General features: G+C 44.5%; 2 protein-coding genes across 2 annotated transcripts in view; both read left to right on the top strand.

Moving 5' to 3' along the window:
- The window catches only part of LOC121612182 (ERC protein 2-like), a 143925-nt gene extending 139667 nt beyond the window's left edge, over positions 1-4258 (top strand). The window contains exon 19 of the mRNA XM_041944894.1: positions 3030-4258. The gene's annotated coding sequence lies outside the window, so the exon portion shown is untranslated. The remainder of the gene's footprint in view (positions 1-3029) is intronic.
- A 1913-nt stretch (positions 4259-6171) lies between these two features.
- Positions 6172-18480, top strand: wnt5a (wingless-type MMTV integration site family, member 5a). The gene is made up of 5 exons (XM_041945079.1): positions 6172-7113; positions 10077-10225; positions 12552-12799; positions 15683-15975; positions 16553-18480. Exons 2-5 carry the CDS (start codon positions 10089-10091, stop codon positions 17009-17011), a joined length of 1137 nt encoding a protein of 378 aa, XP_041801013.1. The 5' UTR covers positions 6172-7113; positions 10077-10088; the 3' UTR covers positions 17012-18480.
- Positions 18481-19945: the final 1465 nt, after the last annotated feature.

The following is a 19945-nucleotide window of genomic DNA, read 5'->3' as shown; positions in this document are numbered from 1 at the left end:
CTATTAGAAACATGATCTTTTCTGTGGTCGCACACCAGGCCTGCATTCACAAAGTATCTCAACAAAAAGAAATATGTATGACTACTCAGACAGAACAGTGAGAAAGTCAGAAACTCCCCGTTTTTAACCCCAGTATCTGTCCCTTCTTACCACCCAATGGCTTGTTTTATACCTGTCCTGGTGAGGTGAGACAGGTTTTTTTTTGGGGGGGTGGGATGCGGTTATTAAATTTGGTGCATTTCTCTTTTTCTGTGTTAGTGACACCAACCACAGCGTAATTCCAGGTGAACATGCAGCACTTTAACATTGGTGGTCTGAAAACTCTGCAAGCATTCATTTACCACAGGGTTTATATTAGTAGCACTTAGAGACAAGAAGGGTTCAGGTGCTCACGTCCTGACTCTCAGGCTTGATACTGTGCCCTCAGGACAAAGACAGACAGGTGGACAGAGAGACAAAGCATACGTTTTGTGAGAAATATCGGTGGACTAACGAAAAAGTCCACGTCTTAAAGCTTCATTTAGATCACGTATCTGCTTGCATAGACTTTATATGTTGTGTATGTACATACACAGTACTGGTCACAATATGAACACTTTCTAATTAACACAGGGCTGCCAGGCAGTATTAATGGCTCCTCAGCTTAACTAGACCTCTGTTTCTGAAAAGGGCATTTACAAATTTTGATAAGTCAATCATTCTCCTGACTCCAGACGCTGGCTAAGCCAGTATTAATATGAGAAAGTGTTCACCCCGTCTGATCCCACCATCAAGCACGCTGAGGGTGGAGGAGTGGGGAGGAGGATGAGGGTTACGCAGGGAGTAGAAGATAGGAATGGCTGATTTGAGTTAGAGAGAGATGATGGCTGAGTGCTGCGAGAGGGAATTTTTTTTCTGCCAGCATTGATATGGCAGCAATTTGATGACCTAAAACAAACCTCAAAAGAAACAGAAATATGTACGTTCATGTGTGTGTGCGAAGGAAGCACATGTGCCCCCCCCCCTCACCGAAGCCTGCGTTAGCTGAAGTGGCTCGCTGTGATAATGGGAGGGTTGAAGTGAGTGTCAAGTGCTAATGTCAGTTTTATCAGTAGCTGTCCCCGTGAAGATTCAGGTCACGGTTTGAATAATACAGTGCGGTTTATCACTTTGCTACCCATACAGTCCTTAAGCAGCCAAACTGCCTCACATCTCCCGTTGTCTGTTGGGTAGATGGAATCTCCATGTGTGTTTATGACTCTGTGTCAAATGTCCTCTCTTGTGAATTGCTGCCTAAAGAATTATCTGCAGGTATTTTCTATCAAACATCATTCCAGCACTGGAAAGCGTCCATTGGAACAAGTCGCTTAAAGGAACAAAAACAAGCTCAGTTGTTTTCAATCACATTCTGCTTATTTCAGGTTTTTCTTTGCATCAGTTACCTACTTGTGTGAAATGCTCTCCTTGTGCCCTGCAGAGTACTGTGCATGTAGCTGGCTTTTCTTGCTGCCTTTAGCAGCTGATGATGCAGAAAATTGTGGACAATGACCTTTGGGCTGAAAAGGCTTTAAGCAGCCTGTCGGAGCCATTCGAGCTCACTGAGTTATCCGGAGTGTGGCTGTAGCTTTCCCGGCCGATATAATATGCTTTGCTTTGTCACATGTTTCTGAAGCGGGCGTATTCACGGCCGCAAACGCAGGAACATAAAATCCCATGTGATTTTAACACTCTGTCACAGCACGCCGCCACGTAAAATGATCACAGGCCGATAAGCGTACACACATTGGTGACTAGTAGCGACACACGCTTCCTCATTAACGGCGTGAGCGCGGGCGTCGTACGTGAGTTTGTGTGGTGAATGCGTCTGTTGTGTGGAGGTAGTGAGGTGCTGACGGAGAAGAAAGAGGAGCGGTCTTCAAACACATCCGCAGGCAGGTCGTGCTCTCCATTATGCGCTGCCGGGGGCCATATTTGTTGATTCTCTGGCCCCCGAATCATTAATTTAAGTGCAGACGACGGCGAAGAAACCCGAGAGTGGCGTCCAGCGCATGCACACAAGTTCACACACACAAGCACGCGCAGACACACATTCGACCACACTTACACGCAAGCGGCCTTATGTGTACACACACACACACACACACACACACACACACACACCAAGCCCTGTGTTGCATAACAAATGATGGCACTTTAATTGCTGCGTGTGTTTATTTACTCCTGGCTGTAATGGATGGTCTTTCTCTGCCTCGCAGCCAATCAGAGGGAGACAGGAAGAGTGTGAGCAGCCCGATTTGACATTCCGCGTTATACACAACACACACTAACATAAGATGCCATTAAATACTCGTAATCCCCTTATGCTCAAGAGTTTTGGGGTCACCACACGGCTCAAATCACCTCAAACGCGACATATTCCCCAACTTTACCTGTGACCGCGTCTGCTCTCCTGCATGCAAAGTTTGCGTTAAAGTTGTTTCGCTATGCCCTCTCTGAGTGACTGATGATAACGTCTTCAGTGATTGGTAGTTATTTTGGGGCCTGTTTGCTCAGCCAATGAGGCGCCCCCAGCGAGCTAGACATACATCATTGTTTTCCTTTTTTTTTTCACAACCTAACCCTCAGGAAAGAAGTGAGTTGTTGCTGACTGCTGTGCGGCCTGAATAACAGACACATTCCAACAGAGTTTTTTTTTCCCTTTCTTTTTATTAATGAGCACTTGATGTTTGGGCCGCTGCCAACTGCATTTAGAGCATTCTTAAGGAGCTCTGGAGACTCGCCAGACAGTTAGAGGAATAAAATGGTCAACCTAAAGCTAAGAAAAAGACAGAATAGCTACACTGGATGTGAGTTCCCTTTGTCCATTACCGAGCAATGTAATTGTATGATGTAACCTTTTGGGAGACGACGGAGGAAATTAAAAACAACTTAAGATCCTTGGCTAAATGATGCATCTTTCATATCCCTGTGTGGGTTGTAGCATTTGTTTTTCATTCTTTTGCGGTTGTCCTCTCATACTGATTATTTTTTCTCAATGTTTCTCTCCACAGCTGCTTGTAGAGCCAGGTACCAAGAGGTTCAAGAGCTTCAACTGCAAGCATGCACACTCTGGCCTGGACCATCCCACCATCACGACCAACAGACGTTCACATAACCATGTTCTCGAAGTCAGAAAGTCCCCACCTTACCGATGAATGTCACCCTCACTGACAAATGCAGTGGCCCACCGAGGACCGAAGGCCATCGTGGGTGAATGTCCCTCACCAGAGCGTCAGTGTGCAGCTTCAAGGTACTGGCAAGCAGTCCACTGCCTTCATTTCTCTAGCTGTTTTCAATTGACTGGGAGCTGGATTCGTTTTACAGTACTGCGGTGCTACAGAGTTCTGGCTTCACATCAACCGACAATCACTCCACCACTGTCGACTACCAGTGTGGCTAAGCTGAGCCAGTGGAACTAGCAGTAAACCCATGCCAATCCCGGACTGGTTTATGATGGCATGAATGTGTTTACATCTGCAGCTAAATAGCAAACTTCTGTAAATATCACAACATGGACCTCAAGATCCACAATCCACAGAGACCTTCTTAATGTACTGTGCCAAAGGAGACAACCCTGTCTGCTGTAACAAATTACTGACGTGGGACTACCCACTAAAACCGCCCTAGTTCCGCATTTGTTTGACTAACTCTCCCGCCCTGTGGGGAGATCAGCAAGGAAAGGCTAATTCAGGCTTAAAGATGCCCCACAAAAACAGGTTGAGGATCGGCTCACGCCTCCTCAAAAAATCGGGACCTTTATTAACCGGGAAGGAAACATCGCTGACCTCAAATCAGCCAGCTTACTGTTAAGAACAATCTGTTTATACGTTTCTCCTCGTGTTCTTTTAGCCTGCTGTGCGTTTGTTTAATGGACCGACATCATGTTCTGTTTGCTTTTCTACATCCAAAACCGTTTTGAGTGCCACTCTTCTTCTTTTTCTTCTTTTTTTTTGGGAAGTTTTAACAGCTGTGTGTGACTTATGCTGATGAGCGACGTATTGTTTTGGTGTCTATTTAATGATCCTGTGAATCTGAGTGGCTAATCTGTTTATAATGAAGTGACTTGCATTTTAAAACACTGTGTCATTACTTTTTCACTGTACCGGAGGTTGACCTGACGATAACGTACAGTATTGTGTTTCGACTCAATAGTGTAACACTGTTTCCATCTGGCCCTTACCTAATATGTACAGTTTTTGTACAGCATGTGTGTGTGTGTGTGTGTGTGTGTGTGTGTGTGTGTGCGTGTGCGGTTTCGTGACTGTGAGGACTGTGAAAGTTTGGGGGTAACTTTATTCACCCTTGACTTGTTCCACAGTGTTTTGCAGTGGTCAGCTTGTTTCTGTTGTTTGAATAAAAGTTGTTTTCACAAGAGCTGCAACATGTGTTTTATCAGAAAGACAATAATGTGAACACTGACATCGGCGGTGTTATTGGTAAATTTGAGTGCAACAATGGGTATTTTCACAAGATTAAAGTTTCACCGCCACTAATGGCAACTACAACAATAGACTCTCGCACTGCCCAAGAAAGAATTCTCCCCAGTTTTCATGGTCTACCAATTCTCTCTCTCTCTTTCTCTCTCTCATAAACTCAGCCAGATGTTGCCCAGTTTTCTTCCTAGGGGAACGTGGGGGGGTTGATGGAGGCGGGAGGGGCAGCGGGGCATGGTGAGGGATCAGAAATGTGGCTGAGCATGTTTTAAGTGCTCTTTGACGCAGTCGCAGCCTCCAGCATCCACTGCGGTAACATTAGCTGGGAACAGAACTTTCGCAGGATTTGCAGGGCGCTTCGCGCTCGGTTCCGCCGCAGGTATTCACAGTCGCACGGAGAGTTTCATTCCTAAAGGAGATGAAGAGTTTGTGGGAAAGTGTGGCAAAATGATGCCTCTTGAAAAAGCATTAGGAGTTATGTTAAAGAATTTTTGGAGGGCTGAAATCAGCTGTTTTGTCATTTATTGCTGATCTTCTTTTTTTCTCCATTCCAGACACACTAGAGGGGCTTAAAATTAACTTTTTCATGTATAATTCTGTTTGATATGGACAGAATTGTACAATATTGCAGTGGCCATATACAGCGCATGTACAGGTAAATGCAGCTTGTCTTGAGTGCTGCTTCAACCAAACACTGATTCTCCCGTCATTTAAACAAGGTTTGAGGGGCTTTTGCTGGTTTTAAATGAGATCTGCGGCACACCTATAAGACTGACTGCACGTTACTGAGCCTACAACAAGATCAGTATAATAAAAATGTCTGTATTAATCTCCCTCTCCTCCCTCCATCACCTGAAGCAAGTCTTTATTCGGGCATGCAGCCAGATATTCAGGTGACTGCCCAACTCCATTAATTTTAGCATTGTTTTACTTCTTTTGCCGACTGTTATTCCATCTCTATTTCCTCCATCCGGGTGAAATTCTGTCCGGCGCGATTGAAAATAACACGGCCTTCGCCCCTGAATGCCTCCAGTGTGCGCGGACTGATAAATCTACAGTGACACACGTGAAACTATTAAACACTTTGCCCTCTGACACTCATCATCGGGTTCATTGAGACATATCGAACTTCGAGCCGGCGGATTCCTGCAGCGTGTTTTCAGATAATGTACCATAAAATAATAATTACCGTAATGACCGTAATGCTCACAGGCCTTCAGGTGATGAGAGCAGCCTGTATAAGCACACGATATGGAGCCGCTTGTCTTGATTTTACTGAGTGGTAACTCGATCTGCTGCTGGTGAAAATCCTAACTCTGCAGCGGTATGGATAGGGTAATAGCCTCGGGTGCTTTATAAGTTTATTTTAGGTAATAGAGACGCTTGTTTTGTTACAGCCTGTTCCGCCCTCTCTCTCTCTCTCTCTCTCTCTGTCTCTCTGTCTCTCTCTCTCCCCCCAATTTTACCTACACTCAAATTCCTCGGTTCGTGAAAGTTGGTGACTGGAAGAAGAAAAAAGGGGACTTGTGGATAAATGCGAAGCGCATGCGCCATCTGAAGGCTTTGCGCTGCGCATCCATGCTGCAGTGTGCTCGTCTGTGAGAGGAGGCGACTGAAGCAGGTGAGGGAGAGAGTGAGGGAGAGAGAGAGAGAGAGGGAGAGAGGGAGGGAGGGATAGTCGGCGAGACTTTTCTGCACTTCCAGCGCGCAGAGACGCACACATACGGTGTGGGAGGACGACAGACTCGGAGCCTCCGCAGAGCCGCTGTTGTTCACACGCTGTGCTCTTTTCCTCCCCCTGGCACCGTGCGCGCTCGCCAAGCCGCACTGTTTGGAGATAGTCCGCGCGGAAAGTTTTTTTGGAGCATACTGTCTGGAGCCGATTAATTGTGGCATCTGTTTTTTTGTTTTTTTGGTTCTTTTTTTGCGAGGCGGATGACTTACTTTTTTGCATGTGAGGACTTTTAATCCGAGCGGAGGAATTGCCCCAGTCGTTTGGTTTGTTTTGGACAGCATGGAAGGTAAATTGACAAGTCGTTTGTGGCGAGGATCACCGTGTGGATCTTTCCGCAGGTAAAACGCGCTATGACCTGAGCGTGTCAGCGGCTGGATCTGATGATTAGAACGAGATTTCCCATGTTTGGGGTTAAATCTTAAATCTGGAACAATTTTTTTTTTTTACTTGAGTAGGGGCTGTAAAAGTAGGCTGCTTTCAATTAGAAGATAATCGACAAAGCATACACCCGACGTTTCCGCCAGTGGCACTTTGGGTTGCCGTAGATGGTTTTATGTGTTAATAGCTGCCGCAGAGTCACGCACTGATTCGCTGTAGGAACTGATCATTTCCTCACGTTGTCTTTGGACAGTTTGTATATCCCGCTGCTTAATTCCAGCCCTCTGAACTGTTTGGCGCACGGAGCGCGTTCAATGATTGCTGGGCGTCCGCGCTCACCCAAACACCAAACCTGAAGAGCTCTCAGCTGCAGCTCGGCTCTCTCTTCGCCCAACCAAGCACTTTCCAAGAGGTCTGGATAAAACGACGAGACTTGTCCACGGTGCAGCAGAAGAGGAACTCTTAAATCCACCTGGCCTGCACTGGGATTATTGGTTTGATATCGTCTGCAGAAAGTGGATTACAGCTTCTAGCGGGCAGTGCTCCCCGGTGAGTAGCCTGCAGGTCTCCTGCTTCACTCTCTTTTCCATGCAGCCGCAGACTTATATATCTTATACAGTGGAAATGCGTGTTTCAGGGACTAGTGCTGGTTCTTGGATGTGGACAAAAGTTCCTGACAGATGTGATGTGTGAAACATGCTGCAACCCCCTCCTACCCCCTGATTGACTGTGGCCTATAGGTCAGTGTCCTGTTGGGCAAACGATTAAGCGAAAATTAAGCATAAGTGACTTCCTTTAAATGCATCTAAATGAGAAAACACGCTCTGCGTTCTCCTTCCATTGTTAACGGTCCACAGTAAAGGTCAGACAATGTTCTTTGTGCTGCTTCCCCTCATCAAATCCTTGTACCTGGCTCCCTCTCCTGGTTTTTTAAAACAACAGGACAGGCAGGGAGGAAAGAGACTCCTCACTTTGCGCTATTTGATGCGGATAATATTTCACCATTTACTCAGTAAATTACGGTGCCATGCAGTTTGAGAAAAGGTGAAACCGTTTTATTTAAATCTTGCATGTATTTTTTATGTGTTGGCCACCCCACACATCCACAGCCTACCGAACTTCAGATTCATTGTCACCCTGCCTTGTTATCCGGAGACTTTAAGATGCAGGCCATACTGTAAATGCAGCCGCTGAAAAATCCCCCAGTCATTCATTAAAAGTTGTCATGATCTGACACTCACCGCACACTAATGCCTTTCCCTTCACACTGTCACAACCATTTGCTGCTGAGATAATTAAAATACTATTAGATTGAACTGTAGTAATGATTTAGATCGCTGGGCCAAAGGTTGGAGCCAGAGAAAACCAAAACTGAGAAAAGACAGACCCGAATTTGACTAACAGCTGAAGTAATTCAATAACAATTTTCTCATTTGAAATAAATTGTAAGCAACTTTTTTCTTTAACTCTTATGATTAATGTAAATCGATTTAGTGCTGTATGGCCCCTTTTTTAAAAATAGCCTCTTAAATGATCCATTGCAACAGCAGCGCCTGATGCTTTAGCGTCCTTTTTTAAATTATCATTCGTGTTGTTCTCTATTTGACGGCACTTTTACCCACAGAAATCCGCAAATCAGTCGTCAGTCAGCCAGTCAGCTTCTCTGAACGTTTTCACTCGGGTCAAATCGTTTCCAGGGGTCACAGAGCGCAGCATTTACGCAGCTTGTGTGGGGAGGCCAAATGCATGAAGGTGTATTTAAATTTAAAAAGAAAATCAAATCTAAAGGAATGTGCAGTGTTGAATGCCGCTAAAAATAAAAACCTCGCATCTGTGTCTCCTGAAACGAATAATTATTGTTCTCTGCTCTGATTGGCTGACACTTGTGGAATGTCAGATAATTGCAGCACCTGTGGAATCCTGACAGTTAATTTCAGTGTGAATATGCAGGGTGAAACCTGTGTGGCAGTTGTGACCCCCGCAGTTGACTTTCTCCTGATGAAGCGCACCGCTTGGTGCAAAACTTATATTTAATTGTAAAACTTAATTATCCGTAAATTAAACCAGATTTGTTAATCCGCCTCCTGGTGGGTTTAACGGTTCCAATTAGTTGGTTAAAATCAGTGGAAAACCGCCGCCCCTGTAGATTATTGCTTTAATTTATGTGGAAGAACTACAAGAAACATAACATAACCTCATCAACTATTAGTGAAAGCGCCACACAAACTGAAAGCACATGCTCCAGCGCGTGTGTGTGTGCGCGTAATGCGCGCGCTGGGTGAGCGATGGTGAACTTGGCCTCGTCTTTAATGAGCGTTAGGCAGGCCCAGGTCTCCACGACTCAACCCTGGAAAATAACGCAGCGTGACAAATTAGAACTGCTCTGAGTCCCAAAATTCACACACGGCCCGACTGGAAGGCTGGCACACCGGCTGAACTCGCAGATTCAGGGGTAATTATTTTAACTCATTTTCTGCCGTTGTTGCAGCCAAACTATATCACCGAAACCACGCAGTTGTGTGCAGATAATTGACCTTTTTTTTTCTTTTTAATTCCTTGTAGTTTTCGTTCAATCAAAAGGCTGCAGAGAAATAAGCAGGCCATGGTCCATCATCCGCTGACGTGGCTCCTTTCCGTCCGATCCACACTCTATTGATACATCTGAAAATTAATTAGAATATAATTATGGATCGACCGTTATTTGTCAAATTACATATTAATGGCTCATACGTCACAGTTCCCATAAAAGAAACATTAACAATCTTGTTTGATTTGCGTGTTTATTTTTTATAAATATGCCTTTTAAGTTCCATTACCGTGTTTTAAATTAATTAGAGTGAAAACAAAATTCCTAAATTTGTACAACATTTTTAGTATTATTTTCCAAGAGTGTTAATTGAACAAAATGAGATGTTGTCACAGGAACAGATACAACAGGCCTTATAGACTGAGTGGGTATAAAAACAAAATGTGTTTTATTCTATCATGTTTTCAATCTTATTTTTTGGTGAAGTTAACCATCTTTGCATTAAAATGCAGTCATGCTTGTTGGTTAGTTCTGAACCTTTATGTCAACAGTAAATATGCAGGCTAAAAGGAATTTAAAATAACACATACACACACACACACACTGCCTTTGTGTGTCTCTTTCTCTGAGTAAAGTGAACTGTCAGGAATGTGTCTAGATGGGGTTTCATGATCACTGTGTCTTCTCCGGCTGCACGTCTATCAGTCTTATGTGATTCACACTCAGACCTGCTGCCAAATGACTGCTCTGCTGTGCGAGCCCTGATGGCCTCAGGCTCCTCATCACACACACACAGACACATGAGCACGGTGCTGGTTGCATGAAAAGAGAGAATTTTTCCGGCATTCCCTTCATACATTTCGACATCCCAGATATCTGTCTGTCTTTTTCTGCATTCAGCACAATAAACTGTGTGTCAGACAGACCTCCAGCAAACAGGCAGACAGGCACACTGACATGCATCCTTTTCTCTGTCCTCCCTCAGATCGGCGGCAGTATGAACCTGGGCCTGGGCTGTGTGTGTCGGCCAGTTTGCTGGCCCTTTGGCAGCGTGTTGGACTCCAGACACTGTGTCTTTGCCCTCACGCTCCTCACGCTCCTCATGCAGGTGGTGGTGGAGGCCAACTCATGGTGGTATGCATTAATTTTTCCCTCCATATGTACAGTATTTCTGTGTGTGTCTTAATTTGTGCACGACGTGTTTGCGTGCGTGTTCACTTTCAACATGGCCGGTGGAGATTGTCAGCTTTCAAAAGGCTTTTTCACTCACAGATGAGTCATGTGTGTAGATGGGGTCGCAGTGCCTAAAAAGAGTAAACAAGACACGGAGAAAGCTGAAGACTTAGGGTAATATTGATTAAAAAAACATTTTGTTAGTGTTTGTATTTATCTTTTACTTAGTTTCAGAGTCAATTTCAGGCTTGTGTGCGAGAGAGAGTGTGCGTGTTTGCAAAGTAAGCCTCCTCAGCTTCAGTTGCACCACATATGAAGTAACACAACATGCTGACTGTTGCACATTAGCTTTTCAGGAAGACCTTTTTTCTCCCTTATTTTCTTTCTTCGCATATTGCCAAACCAAAATTATGAATATTATAGAAAACATAGAATGCTGTGGTTTATGAGTCGCCGTCCAAATATGTGCAAACACGAACACTGTGTGTGCGCGTACATGTTTGTGTGTGTGTGTGTGTAGACACGCGTCCTAGAAAAGTCTATATTTGAGCACGCTGCAGTCAAACACACAGAGTCATTCTGATAGGGGGAAATAGTGTTTACCCGTCACCATAGAAGCACTACTTAAAGCAAATCACAACTCTTTACATCCTGTGGCTGTTTGTGTTTTTGTCTAATTGTGCACTTGTATCCCAGTTTGAGTGCTTGTAGACGAGCTTTTACAGGAAACCCACACTTTCCATGTAAGACTTTTATTTACTTCAAATGAGCAGATCAAAGCCAGTGTTGACATCATGTGGTGATGGCCCAGTTACATGAAAATAATAATTTAAACAAATAATTTGAAGAGGATTTATACAGTCAACCGTGTTTTAATGGGCTCAGCTCAGTAGGCGGCTACATTAAAGTTCAAATAATGAGTCGGACCGCGGACCCAGCTGAGGACTCGCGCATTACCGCAGCCCCTTCGGAAAACTGAGTCTGGAGCTCAAACTGTGTGTGTCTTTCAGTTTCCTCTGTGAGAGGACCCACAGGTGTGAATGATTTAGAGTGTCGGAGCAGTGGGCCGGCCGACTGTGTGAGTGTCAGTCTGCATGTGTGTTTGAGCACACAAACGGTGTGTGTGTGTGTTGATTTTTTTTTTCTTATGCGTGTGTGTTGTGTGTGTGTGTGTTCAGTCTGGGTTCCCTCGCTGCTGACTTTCCTCAGTCGATCAGGTTACACTGGGGGCTAATTGTCTTTCTCTTAGGGCTCAGGGATGGGCTGCTCTAATTGTCCTGTGGCCTGGAACCAGATGCTCATAGTGGTGTTCCTCTCTCTCTCTCTGTTTCTACTGCGTTTCTCCCTGTCTCTCTTTCTTCCACTCTATTTTTATTTCTCTTTCTTTCTCTTATACAAAATTGAATGGAGCTGTGTAGCATTGTTAAAATATGTCCAACTTTCACAGAGTGGAGTTTACTGTGGAGGTGCATTGAGCTGGCGTGAGGGAACAGTCGCCTTTGTGTTTTTTCTCAATGAGTATACAGTGTTTTCAGTCAGCTAAATGCCTCCTCAAAGACTGGCTTCCCCACCTGGGTTCAGGACTCAGCACCCCTCCAAGGAGTCGCAAGATAAATGCAAGTGTTTGGTAGCTTTTTAACACATTGAGAAAGGAAGGAAACGCATTTCTGCTGCACAAAATTCTGTTTTTCTTTCAGAATTTTCTTAAATCTCTGCTTTTAAAACAAAAAAAATACTGGAGAGTTTTGCCGCCAAAGGCCGCTAGAAGCTTCATCACTCTTTGGTTGAACTTGTAGACATTACATGCAGTCTGTAATGAGGGTCATTAACAGGCATTGCTTGGCTGTAAACTGTGACAAGTTAAAAAAAAAAAAAAGAGAGAGAAAGAGAGAAGACAAAAACAATGTGTTTGTGTCAGATTTGCTCTTTATTCAGCCCTTTTTTACTTCCTGCACTCTTTATTTTACTCTCTTCTCTACTTTGAATTTTTTTCATCTTTCCCCTGTTTCCCACCCTCACTCTTATTTTCTCTGCTTGTCTATGCTTCCATTTGCTGTATGCTCTTGGCCTGAAATAGCCCATGGCCATAAGTCCAGTGTCATAAAGAGCCAAGAGCATGCAGGTTTTTACTCCGCTAAGTTTCTGTGTAGCTTCATTCATGTGAGGGAGGAACTAATCAAGAGAAATCAGCTGTTTGGTTGTGAATTTGGCCCGAAAACTTGCGTACGTTTGAGTTTTAATGGCGTAATGAGTGAAAACAACTGCTTTATGTGTCCCCCTCATCCAGGTCTCTGGCCATGAACCCTTTACTGATCCCGGAGGCCTACATCATCGGTGCCCAACCTCTGTGCAGCCAGCTGGTGGGCCTGTCGCAGGGCCAGAAGAAGCTGTGCCAGCTCTACCAGGACCACATGCAGTACATCGGCGAAGGTGCCAAGACAGGAATCAGAGAGTGCCAGTACCAGTTCAGACATCGTCGCTGGAACTGCAGCACAGTGGACAACTCCTCTGTTTTTGGACGGGTCATGCAAATAGGTAAGAAATAAGCAAAGGATGTATAAAATGGCAAATATTCTCAGAAACCACACACACACAGGGGCAGATACAGCCACAGTGTGTGTGCACAGATGCCAACATACGCACATGTATGCCGTATATTCACCGCTGTTATTTAGAATCTGTACATTCTGTGTCTTTTATTTTCTTCACTCACTCTCTTTTGTGTGTGTGAAATGTACGGGGCTGCTGATTCTCAGCAGCTGTGTGGAGGGAATAGTTGGTGGGTGAGGTTGCTGGATAAATCACATGTGGCTTTGGCCTGCTAAACCAGCTCCCGACATGGAGCAGGAGGGAGGCAGGGAATCTGCTTTTCCCCTGATGAATGGGACACAATCTAATCTCATTTAACGCACACACACACACACGCACACTTACACACTCACAGAGATACACACACCGTGGGGCTGGACTGTAGCTGCCCTGTATTTACAAGTAATGGGAGTGCAGTGAGTGTATGCACCAATATATCACCTATCAGAGATTGCTGTGTGTGTGTGTGTGTGTGTGTGTGTGTGTGTGTGTGTGTGTGTGTGTGTGTGTGTGTGTGTGTGTGTGTGTGTGTGTGTGTGTGTGTGTTTGTGTGTGCTCATACATGCAGTGCACTAAGATCTGTAACAGAAAGTTCAACAGCTTTACAATCCTCTTTTCAAAGCGAATCCTGTTCTTGGATCATCTAACATGTCTTGTTTAAGTTTTTTGGGATACAAGCTTTTACCTCAGGGGTTAAAGTGAAGGTGGATCACTGTTGATTCATCATAACTCTTCAGGTGAATCATAATGAATCTATGCAACGTCAGTGTTGCGATTACAGCAGAGTTGCAGCACGCTCGGCTGCATAGCATCAAAACGTGAATGGATCACATTTTGTGCTTTTGATACCAGTGCTCACATTTTGGGAATCTCAAATTCCTCTTAAGTCGTGCAGAGGGATGTGCATCTTTAAAGGGTCAGTTCACCCAAATTTATTAAAAAAAAAAATATCTCACCACATTTTCTCACCTACTCAGACTGCACACATTTGTCCACATTATGGGATATCCATCCATCCATTTCTTCCCCCACCCCAATGCAATTAATGGAATAAATAATGAATGGAATTTCGTTTGTGGTGCTCACAGCTTTAAAAATAACATTTAATGCACTCAACAGCAACGTGTCTTTCCAGAAATAATGTTCCCATTACTGTGGATAATCCACAGAATGCACTGTCAGCAGATTTCTTGATGACAATTTTTTTTTTTTTTTAGAAAGCAGTTCCACTGAAAACTGATCATGGCAAGTTCCGTCGAGGATCCAGAGTGACATTGTTTATGGAAAGAGAGGCTGATGTTCAACAAAAACAAACTTTCATTCACTCACATTGTATTTGGGAGTTTCAGCACATAGTACTGACACTGCCGGCGTGGGTCGATACAACAAGAGGCAAACGCTGTGAGTGATCCGGCCCTTTAAAGTGCGGCACCCTGCACGACATCGTGCACACGTGCGTGACCATGTTTTCACATGAGTCCTGGTGATTCTGTCTGCCTGCGCCTCCGCCGCTGCTGACTCCCTTCGCACAGATCAGTCTTCATAGAAACCTCATCAGCAGCCGTTCTCCCATTCCTCTTCTCCCTCCCCGACATCCCATCTCGGCCCGCTCTGGGCCAAGTAAACACGTCCTCCCCTCTGTAGCTGTCTATCTGGAAGCCTGTCTTACCATCCGTCTGTATGCTGGCTTAGAACGCTGCTGGTGATTTAAAGCGGCGCTCCAGGGGGTGCTGGCGTGGTTGGGTTCAAACCCTCTCCCCTGGCTGGCTTGACTAGCTCCAGGGTGGGGTGCAGGAGAAGGGAGGCAATGTGGGAGAACGGCTGTTTGTCCGTCTACAGGTCTACTATTAGGCCAACATCCTCAGGCTCGATTAAAAGTTGCATGAGACACCTCTTCTCCTGCCAGAGTTCCCCACCTGAGCATCTTTCAGACTTTCCAAATGCTTTATTAATTCATCATTCCCCCACCCTGACATTGTCTTTTACTGCTTTTTTTGCGATATTAAGTGCGTGTGTCTCCTTTTCCATTTGTTTTCTCTTTTTTTTCCTTCACTGTCTTTTTCTTGACTTATCTCTCAGGTCGTCTTTTCTTTCTCCTCCCGCTCTCTGTCCATCTGTTATTGTCATTCCAGCGTACTCTCTAAAGGTTTGAGCTGTGCGCTTTTATTTTGTAGCAGCCCCCCGTCTTCAATGTCAACACGCAACCTTGTAGTTTGGTCGTCTGTTTGTTTTATAGTGCCTTATCTCCTCATCTCTGTTTTCTCCTGCAGTATGTGGCTTTGCACACTGGTAGTAATGGATCGAGCGGTCGGAGATAGCAAAACCTCCCTCTCACTCTTGTCTCTATAGAGGGTAGAAACAGCGGACTGAATGAGCAATGTCTCCAGAATCATTCAGTCATGACAGATAAAATAAAAGAGCTTTTGTCAGTTACAATTTGGGTGAGATGGAAGCTGCTTGTTAAGAGGGATCTCTGTCACCGGAGGGCGCTCTCTTCTCTCTGGCGGAGGCCCAATAACAGCAAACCAGATTCAACTGTTCAACATGATGGTGATGAGGAGCCTGCAGCACTTGGCTGAAGTGCTCTGTAATCTTAAATGTATGGTGAATGCTGTCATATGACATCACATCTCATAACACTGTACACACACTTAAAGCAAAATGACAGTTACACACATTCAGTATAACAAAAATATACATACATAACCTACAAAAGTGGAAGCAGCGGACAGACATGCCAGATGATAAACATGCATGTAGACGTTTCGCATTTGCTTTGTTTGTTTTTGTATCAGACGTGACACGATGATCCTGTTTGTGTGCCCGCAGGCAGCCGAGAAACAGCGTTCACTTATGCCATCAGCGCAGCGGGGGTGGTGAACGCGGTGAGCCGTGCCTGCAGAGAGGGGGAGCTCTCCAGCTGTGGGTGCAGCCGCGCGGCTCGCCCCAAAGACCTGCCTCGAGACTGGCTGTGGGGCGGCTGCGGAGACAACCTCAACTACGGCTACAGGTTTTCCAAGGAGTTTGTGGACGCGCGCGAGAGGGAGAAGAGCTACCCCAAAGGCTCATATGAGAGCGCCCGGCTGCTGATGAATCTGCACAATAATGAGGCTGGAAGGAGGGTGAGAAACTAGGGTTACATGCAAGCTCACACAGATCTTAAGACGTCAGCAGATAAGATATAGACTGCAGGCCCTAGTATGAAACCAAGCAGTGATAAAAAAGAACAAGAGGAGCTGGACTGAGACAGTCCAGGTCAATCAGATAGGTCCCCGCTGATCATCTGTGCAACAGCTCTGTCAGCTCTCCCCTCCTGAGGCTTTGATCTGTGGGGAGATGGAGTCACTGGAGGCAGCTCTGGGGTTTCTTTTCCTTTCCAAACATCTTGAAACCACCTCTAAGAGAACGTAATGCCAGATATCTGTTGCCAGGCTGTTCTCTTTCAAGTGGGACAAATGAGTGGACAACGTTTTATTCAATGCTCCACTGGAGACATGGAGAGGATCATTCGGCCCTTTATGGCAAAGTGACGCCGTATGAGATCATGAGCAGCACTTTGCGCAAATATTTATGCAGACAGGTCAAATTGGAAATATGAAGCATGTGTCACTTGCACATTTCTTTTTCTGCAGTTTGCCACATGAGAATAAACGTTTTTGGAAGTTCTTCATCTGGTTATTTCTTTCCTCTCCCACTCAGACGGTGTCGGACCTTGCCCACGTGTCCTGCAAATGCCACGGGGTATCGGGCTCCTGCAGCCTGAAGACTTGCTGGCTGCAGCTGGCTGACTTCCGCAAGGTGGGCGACGCACTGAAGGAAAAGTACGACAGCGCTGCTGCCATGAAGCTCAACTCGCGTGGGAAGATGGTGCAGATGCACAGCAAGTTCAACGCTCCCACGAGCCACGACCTGGTGTACATCGAGTCCAGTCCAGACTACTGCCTGAAGAACCAAAGCACGGGCTCCCTGGGCACAGTGGGGCGCCTTTGCAACAAGACCTCAGAGGGCATGGATGGGTGCGAGCTGATGTGCTGCGGCCGCGGATACGACCAGTACAAGGCCCAGATAGTGGAGCGCTGCCACTGCAAGTTCCACTGGTGCTGCTACGTCAAGTGCAAGCGCTGCACCAAAATCGTAGACCAATTCGTCTGCAAGTGAGAAGGGGAGTGTTGCCTGTGTGTGTTTGCTTGCAGACGATGGGCATACATCATGTATTCATGAGCAGAGGAGCAAAGGAGTTGAACACAGAGAGAGAATGGAAGAAAGAAACTATATAAATTATATTTATAGAGTTAAACAATTATGCCATTGCAAAAAGACTGACTCTTTTTTTTTTTTTCAAAAAAAATCTTATGTCTTCAGAAACTGAGAGTATCGTGAAATATTTATTTTGAGATCGCTATGTTTTATTCTGGCCCAGTCATCACCAGCCGATTTTAACCCCGTCAAGTGCCTAAAACTGGCTGGAAATCTCCCCCTCACGCTTTTTTAATTTCAGAAGATGCCATTTTTCTTGTCACATGGGTCACGCTGATTGCGAAATTGGACTGTGCTTCCCATTTCCTAACGAAAGTAGAGTTTGATATTTGTGGCGTAGTTGACTTAGAGGTCCTGGTTTGTTTGTGGATGACTGTGTTGAGAGGAGAACACTTGTGTGCTGTAGCCTATGGATGTGTTTTTACGGGCCCGGTCCAAAGCCAGCCTTCACATCCTTACCGAAGTCTACTTCAGTCCCCTCCCACCACATATAGAGTAAGGAACACTGTTGGTGCGTACGAGTCCTTAGAGTACAATGGGTACAATAAGAGGGCTGTTTTGGGGATTGGGCCTTTTATTAAGCTGTCCCAGATGCCTTAGAGTTCCCCAGGTGCTGCAACAAGCCCTCCACCATTATGCACTTTGATACAGAGGATTAAACCTGTCTGTACGTGTCTGTTCGGCTGTTTTTTTAGACAGTGCATCAGCAAATATATCAATATTATAGCCTACATTCTTTTCCATATTAATTCAGATTATCCATTTAACATTATTCTACAATACTTAACATGGTTTGAATATATATGGGCAATGTTGTGGTTACAGTGGTGAAATATTCCATGCTCTGTGTATATAGTATGTCTATCCAACCAATCAGTAAACTGTATTTATTTTCTTTAACCAGATCCTCCTTTACGCTTACAACAGAAAAGCGTCATAGTCGGACATCCCCAAGTTTTAATGTCACTTTTAAAAAATTTTGTTCTCACTAATGCGTCTCTTCACTGTTGTTGTAAAGGGAAATGCACCTTATTGTTTGGAAACACAGATTCTTCCTTCTCACTCATGTTCAGCTTTACTGTCACACACACACACACACACACACACACACACACACACACACACATATATATATCACACATGTTCAGATTTGATCACAGATTTCCAGTACCACTCAGTTAACTGCTCACTATCCCTGTGATGATTCTCCATTGACAAACTATCTCTACCAATCCAACTATGTATATTTATAAGCTTCTCCATGAATTTGAGGTTTGTTAAGCGTAATGTGTTATAGCTGATATTTTGTTACTTTTTACAAATTGGCTCAATGCTCTACTTTGTTTCAATAAATATCTAATGTAAAACCAGCAGAGAAGTATTTACTCACAGTTTTCGTTATTATTCAAGTATTATACGATTCAGGTATTGTTTGTCTGTGCCTTTGACTACATTTTTTTTTCAATCTGTCATAAAACCTTTTCCCCGCTACATATACAAGACTAAATAAGTTTATCCTCCTGAAAGGATGCTTTTAAGTCCAGATGAAATGAAAAAATGTCTTTTTAAATGGCTTTTAGATCACTCGTAGGTCATATTCAACAATATATGCCAAAAAACATTAATTTCTTTGTGTACATACAAAAACATTTTTTCTTCCTTTTTTCCCTGTAAAACAAAATATGCCTGGTGTGTACATGAGATTGATTTGCATAGCATCTGTCATACAGGAATTGCAGCTCAAAGTGCTTTACGACAAAGAAATCATGTGCACCAAGTGCTTCACATAGAAAAGACAGAGTGGACATAAAAAGCAGGGATAAAAAAAATTATGTGAAATAAGATGGAGAATAAAACCCACTCGATCGTAAAAGTAAGACAGAATAAGGATGAAAATAAAGACGATGCATACATGAGATGGAAAATAAAACCCCAGAATAATACTAATAAAATATAGGTAAAAATAGATCCCACAGAATGCACAAAATTAAGTAAAATACATCAATTTAAAAGAAGTCATAGCTAGTTAAATGCTAATTTAAAGAGATAAGTTTTTAGCTTTTTTTGTTTAGTGAGCAGGATTCCTTGTGTATGTGTGTTTCAGAGTTTTGGGCCATAGAGAAGAAAACCAGAAAAACCATAACCAGCTAAGATTCATTAGCTAGCTAGCAACCGCATGGTGCATTGTTGTGTCCTCGGGTGTTTGCCACCTCAAACCTTGTTATGTGGGCCAGATGAGGGGTACGTCCATCAACGTTTGCTAAGCTAGATGCTAGATGCTCTTGCTTCCAGATAGACAGCTAGATGCTCTTGCCGTTTCAAGAGATCTGACAACTTACTCCACACAAAAAAACATCTAATTCTTCCTTGTCTATGAACTCTAGCAGCATTTCTGAACTAGGTTGCATTTCTTCATTCGGTCTCCTCACCCTCGGGCAGATTTCGTGACAGACGGTCAAACCCACATTAGATGACAGCTGTTTTAGGCGTGCAGCGAACAAAGACGAGGAGAGTTTGTTCGAGAGCTTTGGAAGATGGCCTGAAGATTGGGTGTCTCTCAGGAGGATGGCTGAGGTTGTATCATAAGCGGCCCTCGGCGATCCAGCGACGGTGGATCAGTTAATGGAATGATTAATCATATTGTGTCAGGAGAATAGGAAGAGGGGGATTTTCAGCGTCGAGGAACGGGGCTGTCTGGAAGACGACTGGGCCTTGTCAGAGACTGCTGGAGCTCAAGAGGAGATGCAGAGAACAGGAGAGAAGATTGGGTAATGAGAAACGGGGGATTACATGAGGGCTGGATGAGAGGGGAATAATAAGGAGAGGGGCCGTGAG

The sequence above is a fragment of the Chelmon rostratus genome, chromosome 10 (genome assembly GCF_017976325.1).
Source record: "Chelmon rostratus isolate fCheRos1 chromosome 10, fCheRos1.pri, whole genome shotgun sequence".
Classification (NCBI taxonomy): Eukaryota; Metazoa; Chordata; class Actinopteri; order Chaetodontiformes; family Chaetodontidae; genus Chelmon; species Chelmon rostratus.
Note: the sequence above shows the minus strand (reverse complement) of the source record. Positions and strands in the feature narration are given on the sequence as shown.

Coding starts and splice junctions, on each gene's coding strand:
- wnt5a (XM_041945079.1), top strand. CDS start 10,089: ATGAACCTGGGCCTGGGCTGTGTGTGTCGGCCAGTTTGCTGGCCCTTT. Junction 12,800..15,682: donor TGGACGGGTCATGCAAATAG/GTAAGAAATAAG, acceptor GTGTGCCCGCAG/GCAGCCGAGAAACAGCGTTC. Junction 15,976..16,552: donor ATAATGAGGCTGGAAGGAGG/GTGAGAAACTAG, acceptor TCTCCCACTCAG/ACGGTGTCGGACCTTGCCCA.